Source organism: Myiozetetes cayanensis, unplaced genomic scaffold (assembly GCF_022539395.1).
Source record: "Myiozetetes cayanensis isolate MyiCay16 unplaced genomic scaffold, myiCay2020 scf31, whole genome shotgun sequence".
Taxonomy (NCBI): domain Eukaryota; kingdom Metazoa; phylum Chordata; class Aves; order Passeriformes; family Tyrannidae; genus Myiozetetes; species Myiozetetes cayanensis.
Window position 1 is genome coordinate 3428898 of NW_026087533.1, and position 15924 is coordinate 3444821.

A 15924-nucleotide genomic window follows, 5' to 3' on the forward strand; every position below is an offset into this window, starting at 1 on the left:
AGGTTGGTCTTGGGAAGGCAAGTGCAGGAGGGAAATTAGTACAGGCCTCAGCTGACCAAACCACAACCCTTTTATTCAAAGAGCTTTTGTTTTCCATCCAGAGGTTTTTAAGTCTCCTCCTTCAGTCCGAAGACAAACCCCAGATCACATAAAACACGGAATCACGGAAGAGGCAGGAAGCAACCCTCTCGTTGCCAGCCATGAGGATATTCCCATTCCCCAGAAGTGCTTCTCTGGGAGGCTCTTTCCAGGCTCTCTGATGTGTTCCACACATTTGGACTCCAAAGCATTTAGTCATCCCAGCATGTGATTGTGCCACCAGTGCCAACCACCCGAGTCAGGGTGGGCAAAGAGGTGCAGAAAAGGCAGGAGGCTGAAATTATTACAAATTACAAAGGCCCCTGTTCATCCAATACTTTGGATTTTAAGATAAATCAGCTTTTAGTATTCTCATCAGCCTCTGAGACAATTAACAGTGATGCAAGTAATTTCTGAAAAAGCGGAAGGAAGGTTTTAGGAGAGAACAAGATTTCTAAGGTCTCAGGTATTTGCAAGCCTGATGAATCCTGCTGGTTATTTCACTGTCTCTGCCCATGGTTGGAACAAGATGAGCTTTAAGGTCCCTTCCAACCCAAACCATTCCATGATTCTAAGAGACAGCTGGAAGCTGGCAGCTCCTTCCCAAAGTCTGTCACACTTGTGGGGAGGCAGAGATGGAGCAATAGGCCTGAGCCCCTGACACTGGAGCATCTCCAGAGAAACCCCCGCCCATCAAGCACACCTTTCTGCAATGCCAGCCCCACACCCAGGTATTGCTGATCCAGGTGGGATGGAGACCCTGGAGACACGATTGGAAAGAACCAAGGAAATTCTCCTCTCACTCTGGCTCTGAGCAGGGAATGTGCATGGGAAGAGGTAAGATATCCATGGAAACCTGGCCCAGGCCAGGCACTGACGTCTGCCCAGTGCTCCCCTCAGGGTCAGGGTGCCAGAACAGTCAATTCCTAGAGATGTCACTGCTTGTCATTTCAGGAAATTAAACTCTTTTTTTTTTTTTTTTCCCTTTAAATAGAGGTTTCTGTTTTCCTGTATAAGCCCTGATTCAAAACTGTAATAAAAACCAACCATAAAACTCCTCCTCCAATACCAGGGCTGGTTTGGAATCCTGGCATGACCCATCCAAGCCCATCCTGGCTGCAGGAAGGGCACAGGGCAGCTGAAGCCTTGAGCCCCTGCCATGCCACACATTTGGGCACCACGTGGAAAGAGCTTTCTCCATGACATTTATGATCCCACTTGTCTCCAAGACAAATCAATCCCGCACGCCGAAGGGATTTAAGAGGGAAATGATTCCTGTAGAGCAAAAAGCTCAGGCGTGGCAGTGCTTAAACACTGTGCTAAACACCTTTTCTTACCCCTGCAACCGCTCCACGCAGCAGATGAAGGTCACACCAACACTCTGCCTCCCCAGCACGGGGTGAGACCTCTGGCAGGGTTAAGTTTTGATGGAAAGGGAAGAGGATACATGGATATGTTGGATACATCCAACACCAGAGTGACAAGAGGCTTCCGCCCCTTTTAGAGGGTCTCCAATGACACCAAGTCAGCAGCAAAAAGGAAGTGAAAAAAAATGATTTCCCAGCCCCACAACGAGGGGAGCAGAGAGGGTCACCCTGTGAGGTCTGAGCTCCGGCCACGGCTCGGGATCCTCCGGCTGCGGCGGCGCCGGGGACGCGTGTGACGGAGCACGGACCATTGTTTGGGATCCAAGAGCAGAACTGGTCATCCCACAGCAATTTCCTGCTGCAGCACTGACCTGCCTAATCACTGCACCCGGGCCTAGGAGGACAAGGGTAAAAGAACAGGAGCGCGTTCTGTGCCGAGGGAGCCGCCGGCCGCTCCCACCGCCCGCTCCGGGGATCACCAGCTCTGCTTCCAGCTGGGTCGGAATCGCTGGGAAGCGAAGGAAGGGCCGGGGGCTCGGGGAATCTGTGCGAGGCGTGCAGGCAGGAAGCAGAGCTGAGCTGCTCACGACCAGAATAGAAACAGGAAACGAGCCCGGCATCGAGCATAGCGCAGCTCCTGCCTCGCAGCGCCGAGGGGATGCTCGCTGCTGGAGAAGGTGACAGGCTCCAGGCAGTGCAGTGTGGGGTGGGGAGTTCCCCCCTTGAACACCGTTCAGAGCCAGAGGAAGGGGTGGGAGAGGAGAAAATTGCCACAAGGACACACAGCAAAGCAACCCCAGTGAGGGTTGCAGGCAGGAAACAGGAGCAGTTGGAACGTCAGGGCGGTTCTGGAGCAGTACCCTGTGCTCTGCACTGTTAGATAGATATAAAAAATTGGGGGGGAGGGAAAAAGGCACAGCCTCCTCAAGAAACCACGCAACAGTGGCCACAGCCACACACCCAAAAAAAAATCACGGGCAGAGGAGCACTGAGCAGGGAAAACCGCGTTTTTAACTACCCCTTCACTGTAACTTGGGATAAAAATGTTCAGATCAGCACAGACTGGAATGCAGGGATATCTACCACCAGAGTTTCAGGTCTTGTGCTCCTGGGGGAAAGCCTGGGGGTGCTGGTGGGTTTATCTGCATATCCACTGTGCTGCCCAGGCCCCCACAGCACTGCCCTGCTTTGAAATGCACACACTGCTAATCCCTCTCCTAAGGCAAGCAATAAGACAAGCTCAAAAGGCCAAATACAAACCAAACAGAAGCAGGAAGTCCCATATGGAAAGAGAAAAAAGGAGAGGGGGGAAAAAAAAAAAAAGGGCTTGAAGTGACCAGCAGATTCAACTATAAAAGGTTCTTTCTCCCTCTTCCCTGAAAAAATTGTCAAAATTATTCATTTTAAGCTCAAAGAACAGGCTGCTCCTCCCTCCCTTCACAGCAGCTCTGAGACACTTTTTTGCTGCATTTCAGCCTGTTGCATTGATTATTTCCAGGTCAGGGGACGCAGCTGACAGAGCTCAACTTTATTCCACTTCAGGCGCTCCCAGAGCACAAGCTGAAATGACCAGTTGTTAAGAATGGAAAATTCAAATTGTGCTTCCGTGACAACCTCCAGGGTCCAAACTCAGTAACTACTTGACTTAGAAAGGAAGAGATAATCAAACCAAAACCACCCCACAACTGCTGGGGATATTCACAGACAGGCTCTGCCAAAACTCTGCAGCCTCATTCCCCTCCCCTCCCCACAAATCCTGGTTTTGTTAAATCCACACTGCAGAGACCCAAGACCAAAATGCAGGTTTGGGAAGTTAAGCATGGACCAGGAATGTTTTCAGTTGGTTATAATCCTTTCTGCCATTGACAAGACACTTTCCAGATTTAAAGTCAGACATGAAACCGAAGTGAAACACCACTAATAAACCAAATAGTTTTCCAACAGTGCAGAATACAGAGGTTGAAAGTATTTCCACTCTGCAGCAAGATGAATATAAACTGCCCAGAACACAGATGGGGTTTCCCCCTTGGGATATCCAGTACACTGACCAAACTAAGGACATTGTGGGGAGGGAATTCTGAAACTTTTGCCCAAGCTGTCCCAGTTTGCTGCCACAAAAATTCAAACTTAAACCTTGCAGTGTCAGGACCTCCAAAACCCTCCTGGTTTGGCTGTTAAGTCCCACTCCAAGAAAATCCTTTCCTACTGAAATGCTGAAACAACACCTCTCACAGAAGTTTTGGGCTCCACAGGTAGGAAAACTTCACTGAAGAAATCCCAGAAGCTCCAGTGGGAGCTGCCAGCACCTTCCATGGCTGAAGGCAGTAAATAGCTGGAAATGTTTGACTCCTTCAGCCTCAGAACCCAAACTTCAAACAGTAAAGACACCGAATAAACCGGGTAAGACTCACCAGGAGGAATTTTTTTTTGCTAAGGAGAAGAGACTTGGGAATCTCCTGGGAGAAACGGTTTCATCCTAAGGATGACTGTTCCTCTGTTACACCCAGACACAAAAGACTGCACTTCACTTCTCCCGTGCAATTGCAATCCAAGTTTGGTTTGGCTGCAATCCTGGCAGAGGTTCCCTTGGGAAGCAGTGAATTTTACATAGAAATTCCTCACCTCGCCTGCTACAGGAAGGAAGAACAGCCAGGACACTCACAGGGATGCACTCCTCTTTAAAAGGCATCAGTGAGCTCAGATGAGCTCAGTCAGTGGCACAAAAATCGTTGCTGGGAAGGGATTTTGAAGCCCCCACCCAGGACAGTCAACGTGACATTTCTCAGGCCCCTCCTGACAAAGCCACGGGAGTTGAACAACCTGACAATGTCCCTGCCAGGAGATCACCACCTCCTGGAAGGGTGATGGATCAGCCAAAGAAATATTCCCCCCTTTACTGCTTAGAATTCCAAAGTGAACGTTGATCTGCAATGTCAACGTGTAAAGGCCTCACAAAGGCATTGGGTACATAAATTTAATACTTTCCAAGAACCCAAAAAGCAGGAACCTCCTTTTCCTGCTGGGGCTGATATATGTTTAATTAAAGATGATGCATGCCCTGATTCCAGGATACCCAGTGAGCAATTCCACAGTGCCCACTGAGGTTTGGAAAAGGGCTCAGAACCAGGAAAAAAAAAAAAATTAAAAGCCCACAAACTAACTCTGCTTCTGTAAGTCATCCATAATGGCAAAACAGGGATCTAGGAATCCTCCTGAGCAGGATAAAACCTTCTAAAGCAGACAGACTGAGCAATATCAGGAAGATAAAAAGAAATTGATGGTGCACTTCCATGGAGCTCTTGTGTTCCTGAGCATCCCCAGGCCAAAAACTTTGTGCAGGAGATTGATCACTGGAAACAAGGAGTTGGCTTCCAGCATCCCAGAGATCCTGCCTTTAAACCACCCCACAGCAACCCTGGCTGAGGCCTTTCTCAACTGGTGGCTGCTCTTGTCCTGCAAGATCCAAAAGAGGTGAGAAGGAATTGTGGAACAAGTACAAGAATAAGAGTGATTTTTCTGCAGGGAGCCTCCTTTTTTTTTTTTTTTGAGTTTTGCCTACCAAGAAAGAAAAGGCCCAAAAATATAACAGTAAGCTAAAGACTGTTAAGATTTCTTAAATGCAAATTATTTGGTGATGAGGCCAGGAAAACCATATATTCCCCCATTTCTGGGTTCCTTCACTCTTGCAGCAGAGATGAATTCCTTTTCTTAGACTGCCTGGGAGAAGGGACAACTTGAAAAGGGCCAAATATATTTAACCACAAGGTATTAAAACAAACTCCCACTTGGTGCTGAGAAGGAGCCACTTCTGCGAAGCAGAGCTACAAATTCCTATAATCCAAGTCAGGGGGATCAGTAGGGTTCAGGAAGGCTCCATCAACAATGCCACTGAACAGGACTTCCCACCGTTCCAGGCTACAGCAATTTCTTCAATTACTTCACTTCACTTTTCCTACGTTCCTCACCAGAAGATGGGTCACATGGAAGAACTTGTGGAGAGGCAGAGTGGAAAGAAACATGCTATTTAAAAAGATTTTTTTTTTTTTCACCCCAGGCCTCAGAACAAATTAAATCTTTGTAATCAGGGTCCAAAAGGCAAAAAAAAAAAAAAAAAAAGAGGGAAGAAAATGGCAACAACCCACAACTACTCCCATTAGGTGGTCAGAACTAGAATCACTCTGTATTTTGGGTGACAATTTGTACCCACAATCCAAAGGAATTATTTCAAGGGGCTCACAACAAAGCTGTTCTCACTGCTGGGAGGAAAAATAACTTGGTTATATACACAGCTCACTCCTCTGGCCAATCCAGCTGCAGCTCCAAACACTGGCTTAGCCAGTGGCTAAATAAAAAAATAAAAGCTCACCCACTTCCTACTGCATTCATGCAACCAGTAAAATCAGAACTCAGCAGCTCCAAACTTTTCCTCCAAGTCAGAGGCACAGACCAAAGTTGTGCAAACTAATCTAAACTTTTAATCCTTCTCCATTTTCTTGATGCTTTAACCCAAAGTCAAACTGCTGTGGTCCAAAAGCTGCTGAACACCGAGCACTAATCTCATCCCCAACTGGTCACTGTACATCCAGCAAGCAGATTTAGGATGCAAAAGGAAATATAATTCTCCATCTGTCAAGGAAGGAGCTACATGGGACTGATCTTCCTCACTCCAGGTACTAATAAACTTGTCTTTTTCACCAACTGTTCACTCAGATTGGACCAAAGAAGCTTAAATCAGCAGTATAAGGATCCAACGAGACAGAAAGGGAATGGTGCTCCAGGCTGCCAACCACCAGTGCCACAGTGGGCTAAGGAGCAGAAAAATAAAATAAAAATGAGACAGTTCCCCCTGAAAGTCAGGGCCTACTCTGACAGAGGTCAGGTACTTCAGCCACTGCAAACAGAGAGCTCCAAAAATTAAATGTTTTAGGTAGAACCTGCCGAGCAGAGTACTCAGGGTTAAACTTCCCTCTCAAATCCATTACTTTTGTAAATTACATTCAATCTCCAGTGGGAAGCCAGAAGCTAATGACTTAGTAAAAAGCACAGGCAGCCTCCATCATTCCCATTTCCATGTGGAATACTACCAGTGCTAATTTATCCTGCCGTGCTTCTGATTGCCCTCACCCCGTTGCCTCCACTCACCGGCAGGCTGGAAGGTCTGGACTGAAGATTCAAGTTCATGTCTTCTTGCCCTTTACTGGAAGCCATTGAGGGGGCAGATGATGCCTGGGACCCAAATGAGTCTTGAGATAACTCCTGAAACATCAAGAAACACCAAAAAACCCACCACAAATGGGAATGCAATGAAAGCCTCTGTTGGAATCACTCTGGTGCGTTCTCACACCGCGCAAGATTTGTGTTCCCTCGGTGACATTTGATCAAAACAGGAGCTAAGACAGCAAAGATTTGCACACAAACACTGCCCAACTACTACAGAGTTGGGAGTACAAGTTTAAAACGTGACAGAGCAGTAATTCTCCAGCTTTCCCTTACAACAGAACCCAGAGATCAGAGGCTGTCCTGGGATCTTCTCATTTCACTTCTTCACCTTCTAACACCTCGCCAAGTAGCTCATTACATACACAAGGCAAGTCAATTAAAACCTTCCACTTTTCAACAGCTGCCTTGGATGCGTCGCAGTGTTTGCTGAAAGGTCCCAGCCAGCTTTGTTTCTCCTCCCTAAAGCCAAGTTTTGTATTTAAGAGCAAACTCTTCCATCACCACCCACGTGTCGCTCTGCAAACTGTGCTAAAACAAGTAGCTCTGGGACCACCTGGAGAACTGCAGGTGAAACCCATTCCACTGTGGGATCCTTTACACTGGTATTCACAGAACCACTGAGGTTGGAAAAGACCTCCAAGGCATCAAGTCCCACCTCTGACCAATCACCACCTCGTCAACCAGACCAGAGCGCCGAGTTGTTCCCTGAACACCTCCAGGGATTGGGGACTCCACCACCTCCCCGAGCAATTCCAGTGCCTGACAACCCTTTCCATGAACAAATTCTTCCCAAATTGCCAACCAGCAGCGTTTTTCTTAGCATCAGTCTTTATAACTGCAGTATTAACACCGCTCTGCCTGTTACCCCCACACCTGAGACACGAGAGAAGTCGGCCCCACTCTGATCATACCCTCCCACCTAACCTGTTGACGTGCTCAACCGATTTTAACACAAAGACCCAAAAGGATTTGCCCAACTTTTTTTTTTTTGGTTATAAAAATCACTTGCAGAAGGTTAAACAAAAAAAAAAAGCAGGAGATGACCTACCTGAGGAGGGGGGAAGCGTTGCTGAGAGTACGCAGACTGCGGCTGCGGCGGCTGGGACTGGGGGTACGACGAGGACTGTTGGGAGAGGGCTGAGGATGCCGATTGCTGGGTTTGCTGCTGCTGGTACGGCGACTGTGACTGCTGCTGGGAGTAGGGGGGCTGGCTCTGGGGGTGCTGCTGGGCCGTGGATTGCTGCTGGGGGTATGGAGTCGGGGACTGCTGATGGGGCGGCTGGGATTGCTGCTGGGAATACGCCGGCTGCGATGTCTGGAGCTGCGGAGCTTGGGATTGAGGCTGTTGCTGCTGCTGATAAGAAGGCTGAGAGTGAGGGGTCTGGGATGGAGGCTGCTGGGAGTATGGAGGCTGCTGCTGCTGGGGGTGAGGGCTTTGCTGGTTGTAATAGGGAGTCTGGCTTTGCTGCCCATACGCGCTGGGGCCCTGCTGCCCGTAGGGAGGCATCTGCAGAGGAAGAGGATGGAGTTATGCCACTCACAAAGGTATTTCACATAAACACACACACACACACACAAAGATTATGCTCAAGAAGTAAAAATTCAGAAAGCTGTGCAGAGCAGTTAACTGGGAACGCACTGGAAATGCCAACACCTACATATTTCCCAGACAACAGCAAAAGCCACTTGTGTGTGACGTTATTCTTGGCAGTAGCAAAATCTCAATAGCTAAGTTTTTAGGGATCTCCATCTGACCACCCTTCAAAAATGAAAGGAAAAAACTGCTTGCTCCAATAATAAAAAAAAAAAAAATAAGAATTGTCTCTTGAACCCTGCAAACAGTCCAGCAGGCGCCACCCGGATCACGTAACGAGCCAAAACTGACCTGAAGTCATTTCTTCTGCAAAGAACAGCTGTGTCTTTAACCCAGCACAGCGGAAAGAGGATCTCCCTCCCCTCGCTAGTTATTTTCCCCCTGTTGGATTCACTGCTCTGCTGCTGCTTCTCCTGGAGACGAGGATTCCACAGGTCCTCGGGTGTCGACCGCACCTGGACCCAGGTGTGGGGGCAAAATGCAGCCTAAGGAAGTGCCATTTTGCCGAAATAAAACGCGATCCCTTCGGAAGACGCAGCGTTTTGTTGTTCTCTTCCCCGCTGCAACAGAGACTACAGAAGCCCGGGTGCTCTACCTGCTGTGCATATGAGATGCCGCCCATCGTACTTTGCGTCCTGCTTTGCATTCCCATGGGATATCTCTGGGGAGTCTGGGGCCCGTAGGGCTGTCCTGGGTAGCCGTGTCCTTGCTGTGGCCCCGCCTGAGGTCCCTGCTGTTGCGTGTAGGGGTTGTTCCCTCCGTAGGGCTGTGGCCTCATCTTCCCCATCTGATCCATCGGGCTCGAGGGCTGCAAGGCAAAGTTGGGACACGTGACGTGCATCCAGGTACCCCGCAGGAATCGCTCCCAACTTCCAAAAAAACCCCAGAAGAAAATTTCAACAGGTCGGCACAGAAGAAGCTGCTCATCCCCCCTCTCCTCCCAGCTGCTGAACTCCCAACACTACAGTTGGAATTACAGCAGGATTCCTGCTGTCCTTTCAAACCCACAGATGTTTCGCCAAGAACAAACCCAATGAGAAGTCATTTAATGCTGACATATCTCCCGTGGCAGGACAGGGAAGAAGGATCGTTAAGAAAGATGAATTATCAGTGTAAGCAGCTTTTCCCCATAGCAGGTAGTAGTTTAGCATCCAGATATTCCACAACAAGGTAAATTTAGGCTGGAAATTTAAATATTCACAAGAAACACTGCTTCTTTCACGTATAACAAGGTCTCCCAAAACACTACAGGCTGTTAATTTACACTTATGCATTTCAATTAATCCACACTGATGTAGTAACACCAGGCAGTGCTACCAACATCCATAGCAGTTTCATTTTTGCCTTTTTTTTTTGCCTTTTTTTTTTGTGTGTGTGTGTCTGTTGCCTTTTGTAGAATAAAGAGTTCTGAATCGAATTTATTCGGATGCACACAAAAAAATTTGTCAGCCTTGAAAGTCAGCTCCCTGAGCTTCAGAGCTAGGACAAGAATAAATGCAACTTTCCCTGGACTTCCTAATCTGTGCTACCCCTGCCTGGAGCCAAGACGTGGGAATAGTCAATCAGATTTCCTGAAAGCACCATAAACCTCAAGACTATAAACCTCAAAACAGGGTTGTTTTTTTTTTTACCTTGGCAGGGCTATTCCCACACTAAAGGAAGGGCTGTTTTGGCGTGGTGACCTCTAAATGAATCCCAGCACAGTCCTTAACCTCCACCACTTGGACTGAATGGGAATCCTTCCCTGATCTCCTGGTGACCTAACTAATACCAATTAGATGTTTTCCACCAGATCACCATGACAATGGACTCTCTATTACACCATCCCTTCCTGCCACAGAGCCCTGGGGTGGTATTTGTACAGATCCACCCTCTCTTGCTGAGCTCAGGTGCTTGAGGAGTGGCACTACAGGTCTGCACAAGCAAATATCACACACAGCCAGCTCCGGCTGGAAACCCCAAAGAATCCCGGAGACCAGAACAGGATTTCACTTATGTTTGCAGAATCCACCCTCCCAGGGAAAAAAAAAAAGAAAAAAAAGTTCTTGCAGTATGCTACACTTCAGAAAATCCTACCCCAAGAGCCAGCACAGCTTGAAGCCCCAGCGCACAGACCCTGCGAACATTTGTTTGACCAGCTGTCTGCTGAGCTTGGCTGCCAGCAGAGCCTCAGCCCTGAGCCCACAGCAACACCAAGCCAGAGGGGCACCACAGGGAGTTAATGCTGCTCTGGTGGGGCAACAGGAGCTGGCCCATGCGAGGGATTTAATGGGGATGGCAGGAAAAGCACCTCGTTTTTGGGAAAAGGGGGGCTGCCCGCTCAGTGGAAACTGGGCCTCCCTGCACCAACATGGCACAGATCAGTGAACAAGCAGGTCCAAGTCCTCTACTCTGCTCCAGCCCAGCTTCAGACACCCACAGAATCACAGATTATGCTGAGCTGGAAAGGACCCACAAGGACCATGGAGTGCAACTCTCTGCACAGGACACCCCTAAGAGTCACACCGTGTGCCTGTGAGCCTTGTCCAGATGCTCCTTGAGCTCTGTTGGGGGTGGTAAAGCAAACATCCCTGCAAACACAGCATCTGTTGTCCTGTGGAACCTGTTCCCCAACGACCCTGTGCATGGCACTGGTGTGATTCTCCCTACAGAGGCAGATTTTGGATGCCCTTCCATGCTCAGTTGTGCTGATGTTCCCGTTCTCCTCCGTTATCGATGCTAAAACAGTTCTGAAGAAGTTGCATTTTGTGTTTGATGTTCAAGTCACCACAGATGCTGCTGCTGAGGAGTAACACAGACACTGCAGGACTCCAGGCTCCTTCTCCAAGGAAGCCCCAGATCCCTGTGCTCCACACCCAGAGCCCACACAGGGTTCTGTGCCAGGCTCTGAAAAGGATCTTCCATTCACCAGGGCAGAAAAAAGAGCTCTTTGATGGCTCTGGTTGGAATCCTCAGAGCTGCAGGGCTCTGTCCTGAATGCAGCACCCATGTGGAGCCCCCACACACCCTAAAGGATGCAAATTGTGTTTACATCTTCCCAGCAATTGTTGCTAATGCTTCCCCCCAGTCCTGCCTCGTGAGTATCACCTTACATTACTGACATCTTCTCCCTCCCCACATTATCTTCTTTGGTATGTAAAAACAGGGCCACCAGGAGGTTTCCCAGCCCCTGGCTTTTGACTTCAACCTCTCTCTCACCACCCCCAAACACACACATCCTTCCTTTCACCTGATAAAAGTGCAACTTTGGGGTTACTGACTAAATATTTCAGCATCTTTTCCGTCTGTTACTCGTTTCCTCCCGCTTGTAACTCACCTCTGGAGGCAGCTTCTTAAATACATTCCTTTTGAGGGATAATTTTTTTTTTTTTTTTTTAAATACACTCACACCACATGCTGCCACCTCCTGCACTGATTTTCTTGTCTGTGGTCACCCACAACACTAACCATCTCTTCAGGAAAGAGAGAAACAAGGTGAGGATTCACTTTTTCATGACTCCTACAGGAAGTATGACAACTGCTAAAAAATTCCCGTTTGGAACTGTTTATGCAGCCATTAAAACAAAACAAAACAAAAAAAAACAATAAAAGAAAGAAGAGAGGGAAGAGAAAAAACCCAAAACACAAACCCCAAAGATATTTACAGGATGTGACCAAGCTGTCACCTTGACTGTTCAGCGTAGGAGGACACAACAGTGCCTCAAACTGCCACCCTTCCACCAGGCCCCAGCACAGAGAAGATGCTAAAAACAAACACGGAGAACATCTAAATTGCAGCCTTACAGATAAAATTCCATCAACAGATGAAATGTAAACGCCAATTAATCTCTAATGAAGGAACTATTTCATACACACCGCTCCTGCAAGCCAACAGGCTAATTCGTGCTCCCCGGGGCTGCATCTCAAACGCTGCAATGTGTTGTTCCCTCCTTCAAAATATCCCACTAATTCAAAATATCCCACATCCCTCTCTTGCTGACGGGGCTTTAACTGCTCTCCACTTGGTATTGTTGCTCTGGCTCAAAGAGCCAACCATCAGGAAGCCTCCTTGAATCTGCAACCTCAGTCCTTTTAGGCAGTTTAACCACGTGTGCCTCATGAAAAGAAAAGAGGTTGAAACGCAGGGATGTGGGGATTGATCCAAGAGCTCCTGTGAAGGTGCTGGGAGGAGCAGAGGTGCTGCACAGCCCCTTTGTGTGCCCGTGTCACACGAGCCGGGCCGAGAGGAAGCGATGCCTGCAAGAACACTTCAGGATAAATAAGGAAATACCAAACTCCCGACTGCAAAAGGCTGGAAATTCTTCTCCGGACTGATACATGGGAAATCCTTTCAATAGGAAACCACAGGAGTAGATTACTGTGATTACACTTCAAAAGCAAAGGCCCTGCCACAGAGAGACATAATTGAGAGAAAGTGTTGCTCCTTGATCACTGAAGTCCAGACCCCCTGCTTACACCTCCCTGCATTCATAGAAATTGCTTCTATTCTCCCTCAATCCCGCTATCTCTGCTGTTGTGTAACACTGTCAAGTACCAAAATTTGGCAAAATATTGTCCTGCCCCCAGTCAAACTCCCGAGAGGAGAGCTGGGTGGTTCTGTGTGTAATGAGAGCGACCGAACGCTGGTGCTCCAGGGAAACTGCTGAGCTTTTGGGAAAATTTGAGATACTTCTAGGCTAAAGAGTTCGTAACAGCAAGCCCAGAGTGAGCTTAAATTGCCGAGCTCAAAAGCTCTTCAAAATCACTACATGTGATGTGAAGGGTGTCAGACCCCTAAAATGAAGCAGCATAGGGAAATCAGCTCTTCTTCCAAACAAAACCAGCGTTTTCCTTAAAATAAATAATAATAAAAAAAAGGCTTTAAGCAGAAAAGAGGATTCCATAACAATTCTTTTCAGATTTTGATCCCGTAGAAGAGAAATTTGGCCTCTTGAATGAGTAGCTTGGTTAAATTGGAGGGGACTTGCTATTGGTCCCAGCAGCAAAACGAGTAAAGGGAAGAGGCAAATCCCACTTCGGAAGCAAGAGCCAAACCCTCCACAGCTGTACCGAAAAATGGAATTCTGACCTTCCCAATTACCTTGTTATGTATTTCTATTTTATTAGGTCAGAGGAAGAAAAGGAAGGAGAGTCATTTACTGAACTCTCCAGTTCCAAATCAGCATCATTCAGTTATTGGCAAATGCAGGGTGTTGGCCACAACTGGTTTCCTCATCTGCCCACCACCCCCCCCCAAAAAATAAGAATGCCAAAAAAAGAAGAGAAAAGCCCTAAGCCCTCACCTTGGCTCTTAAACCTTTTCCTGACCAGCTCCGTTGTCCGTTTTTTGTGATAAAAAAATAATAAAAAGCATTCCTGGCTGTTTAACCGAGAGAAGCCCTAATTGATTCCCACAGTCATTAACCTGCATTTTACCTCGGAGAGTGGTAGTTAAGGAAGTCGGCACTGCTATTTATAACTCATCTCAAATTGAGGGCAGACTGCCTAAAATCTAACACATCCCAGCTGTACTCCTGTTTGAACTGGGGCCAAGGGAATTTTTTAAAGCAATCTTGGCACTGAATGAATGACACCAACAGTATGAGCGCGCGTGTGGTTGTGTTGTGGTGACGTAGCAGTGGAGGTGGAAGGGGAAGGGGGGGCCACGCGCCGTAATCCCTCTCTCCCAAGCCCGGCTCAGCCCCGGCCGGCGCTGGAGCCGGAGCCGCCCACCCAGAACCAAACACAGGAAACGTCTTTTCCTGTGGAAACGCCTTGAAGTGAGAAGCACATGGCTAATCTGCATAAAAAGCAAAGCCACACCAACTCCCTGCCAGGAAGGTTAGTGCTCGTAATCTCTGGCCACGGAGCTGGCTGCCTGCGAGGACTTGGAGCGGCGCCGGATAACCCAGAAAGAGCCGGGAACAGATGGGAAGGACCCCGGCAGCAACAGCCCCGCACGTGACACGCCACATGGCCCCGCCAGCACCAACTATTGTTTGGCCACCGGTACAAAGACGAGCCAGGCCGGGGAATCCAGTGAGAGGCAGCAGCTGCTCCCTGACCACCGTCAGTCTGGCTGGAGAACGGGGATCATCGGAGCCTGGGGGGCTGGAAGTTGTCGCTGAGAAGATGCTGAGCGGCGCCGGTCGTGGTTAACCCCGTCCCGCAGGTTCAGAGGACAAATTGCTCGCCTCCCCCAGGCTGGATCCGCACGGGATCTTACTGAAGTGAAGAAACTGGGGTCTTGTAGAAGAGCAGGCCCTCAACTCGTGTCTCCAGGCCCTCGTCACCCAAAGGCAAGGACGAGTGGTCTCAGCAGTCAGTGGAGTTACAAAGCATGCTGTTGTGTTGGCTATGAAAACTGCATCAGTGGTGGACAATGTTGGGAAAGGGGAGTTGTTTTCCCCAAGAATTCACTGGTTGGGATTGTGGTCATATTGGATTTAATCACTGAAACCAGGCAAGGGAATAAAACTACCCCTGCTCCCCCAACTGTCCCGTGCCGTTCCTACCAAAACCAATGACCTGGATGAAGCAGAAAAGCAGCGACAGCAGCAGCACCTCAGCAGGCTGGGAACTCCTACAATGGCTCAGGAACAGATGAACCTGGGTTCAAAATCAGCTTTCTAGTGCCTTCCATCCCATTGAAAAACACCAACCATGCCAAAACAGGCAGGGGAACCTCCACAGGAGAGTCAAGGGAAACAGAGAATCACTCTGGAAAGAATATTTTGTCTTGATCACAAGGCTTTGTCAACGCAGCATTAGTATCTCTAAAAACTATCCCTAATCAAAGCCAAGAGGCTGCACTGACCTTTGCCATTTCTAGTATGTTCTGCATCCTCTGGAGTTACCAAGAGCTCAGGTTGCCATGACCCACCAGCACTTGGGTCAGGTCTTGGAGGTCTCAACCTCCAACACTGCATCCACACTGCTTCCAGGGACAGGAGATTCAATCTCCTCTCAATCCTCTCTCTCAACCAAACCTCTGCCATATTTTTATGCCCAAGGGGCACTGTGAGAGTTACACTGCCTGCAGCATCAAGGCACCAGTGCATTGAGCAAGACAAACCCCATTTTCCACGTACTCCACAGCTACGTTAAGTGCCATGGCACCTGCTCACGAAGCACAGGTCTCATAACAAGCATGGAATGCAGGGGAGGTGCTGCCCAAAGCTGGCACAAAGCCTTGGAGATCCACCAAAATCAACCAGGCTGTGGCAATTCCACCAGCTGGCACCAGCAGGTGCCAACACACAACCAGGGCAACGCCACAACATCACCGAAAGCACCACTGACAGAGAGGTGGGACACAGCAACATCAAATGAGCAACACAAGAGGCTTCAGCAACCCCTACTTTGAGCTGGTCACTCTCATGTTTGCACTTCAGACACTTTCACACCCACCTGTCCATTCCGAAACTCCACACACAAGTGACTCCAACTCTTCCATAACCGGAGAAACGAGTACAAACCAACAACCGTCCCCATTTGGGAGCAAACGCAGTTCATCTTCCAGTGAGGGGCACTTTCATCTGATCTATTTAAGGTGCAACTGGCTGTGCTAAGGTCAACACCCCAGCCTGAACTCGCTGCCTTTTATAGCCTTCTGAAGGGCCAGTGTGCCGGGTCACGCTCCATTGCCCCTCTTCCCATGGTGGTCTGCTTTTCAAGAGAGACACA

The 15924-nt window shown here is 48.6% G+C and overlaps 1 protein-coding gene across 2 annotated transcripts in view; it reads right to left on the bottom strand.

The window, feature by feature from the left end:
* The window catches only part of ARID1A (AT-rich interaction domain 1A), a 57377-nt gene that overhangs the window by 24563 nt on the left and 16890 nt on the right, over nucleotides 1-15924 (bottom strand). For both annotated transcript variants that reach the window (XM_050326307.1, XM_050326306.1), the window contains exons 2-4: nucleotides 8855-9067; nucleotides 7714-8172; nucleotides 6588-6701 (exon numbers count right to left, since the gene is read on the bottom strand). In XM_050326307.1, coding sequence (XP_050182264.1) covers nucleotides 6588-6701; nucleotides 7714-8172; nucleotides 8855-9067 — 786 coding nt within the window. The remainder of the gene's footprint in view (nucleotides 1-6587; nucleotides 6702-7713; nucleotides 8173-8854; nucleotides 9068-15924) is intronic.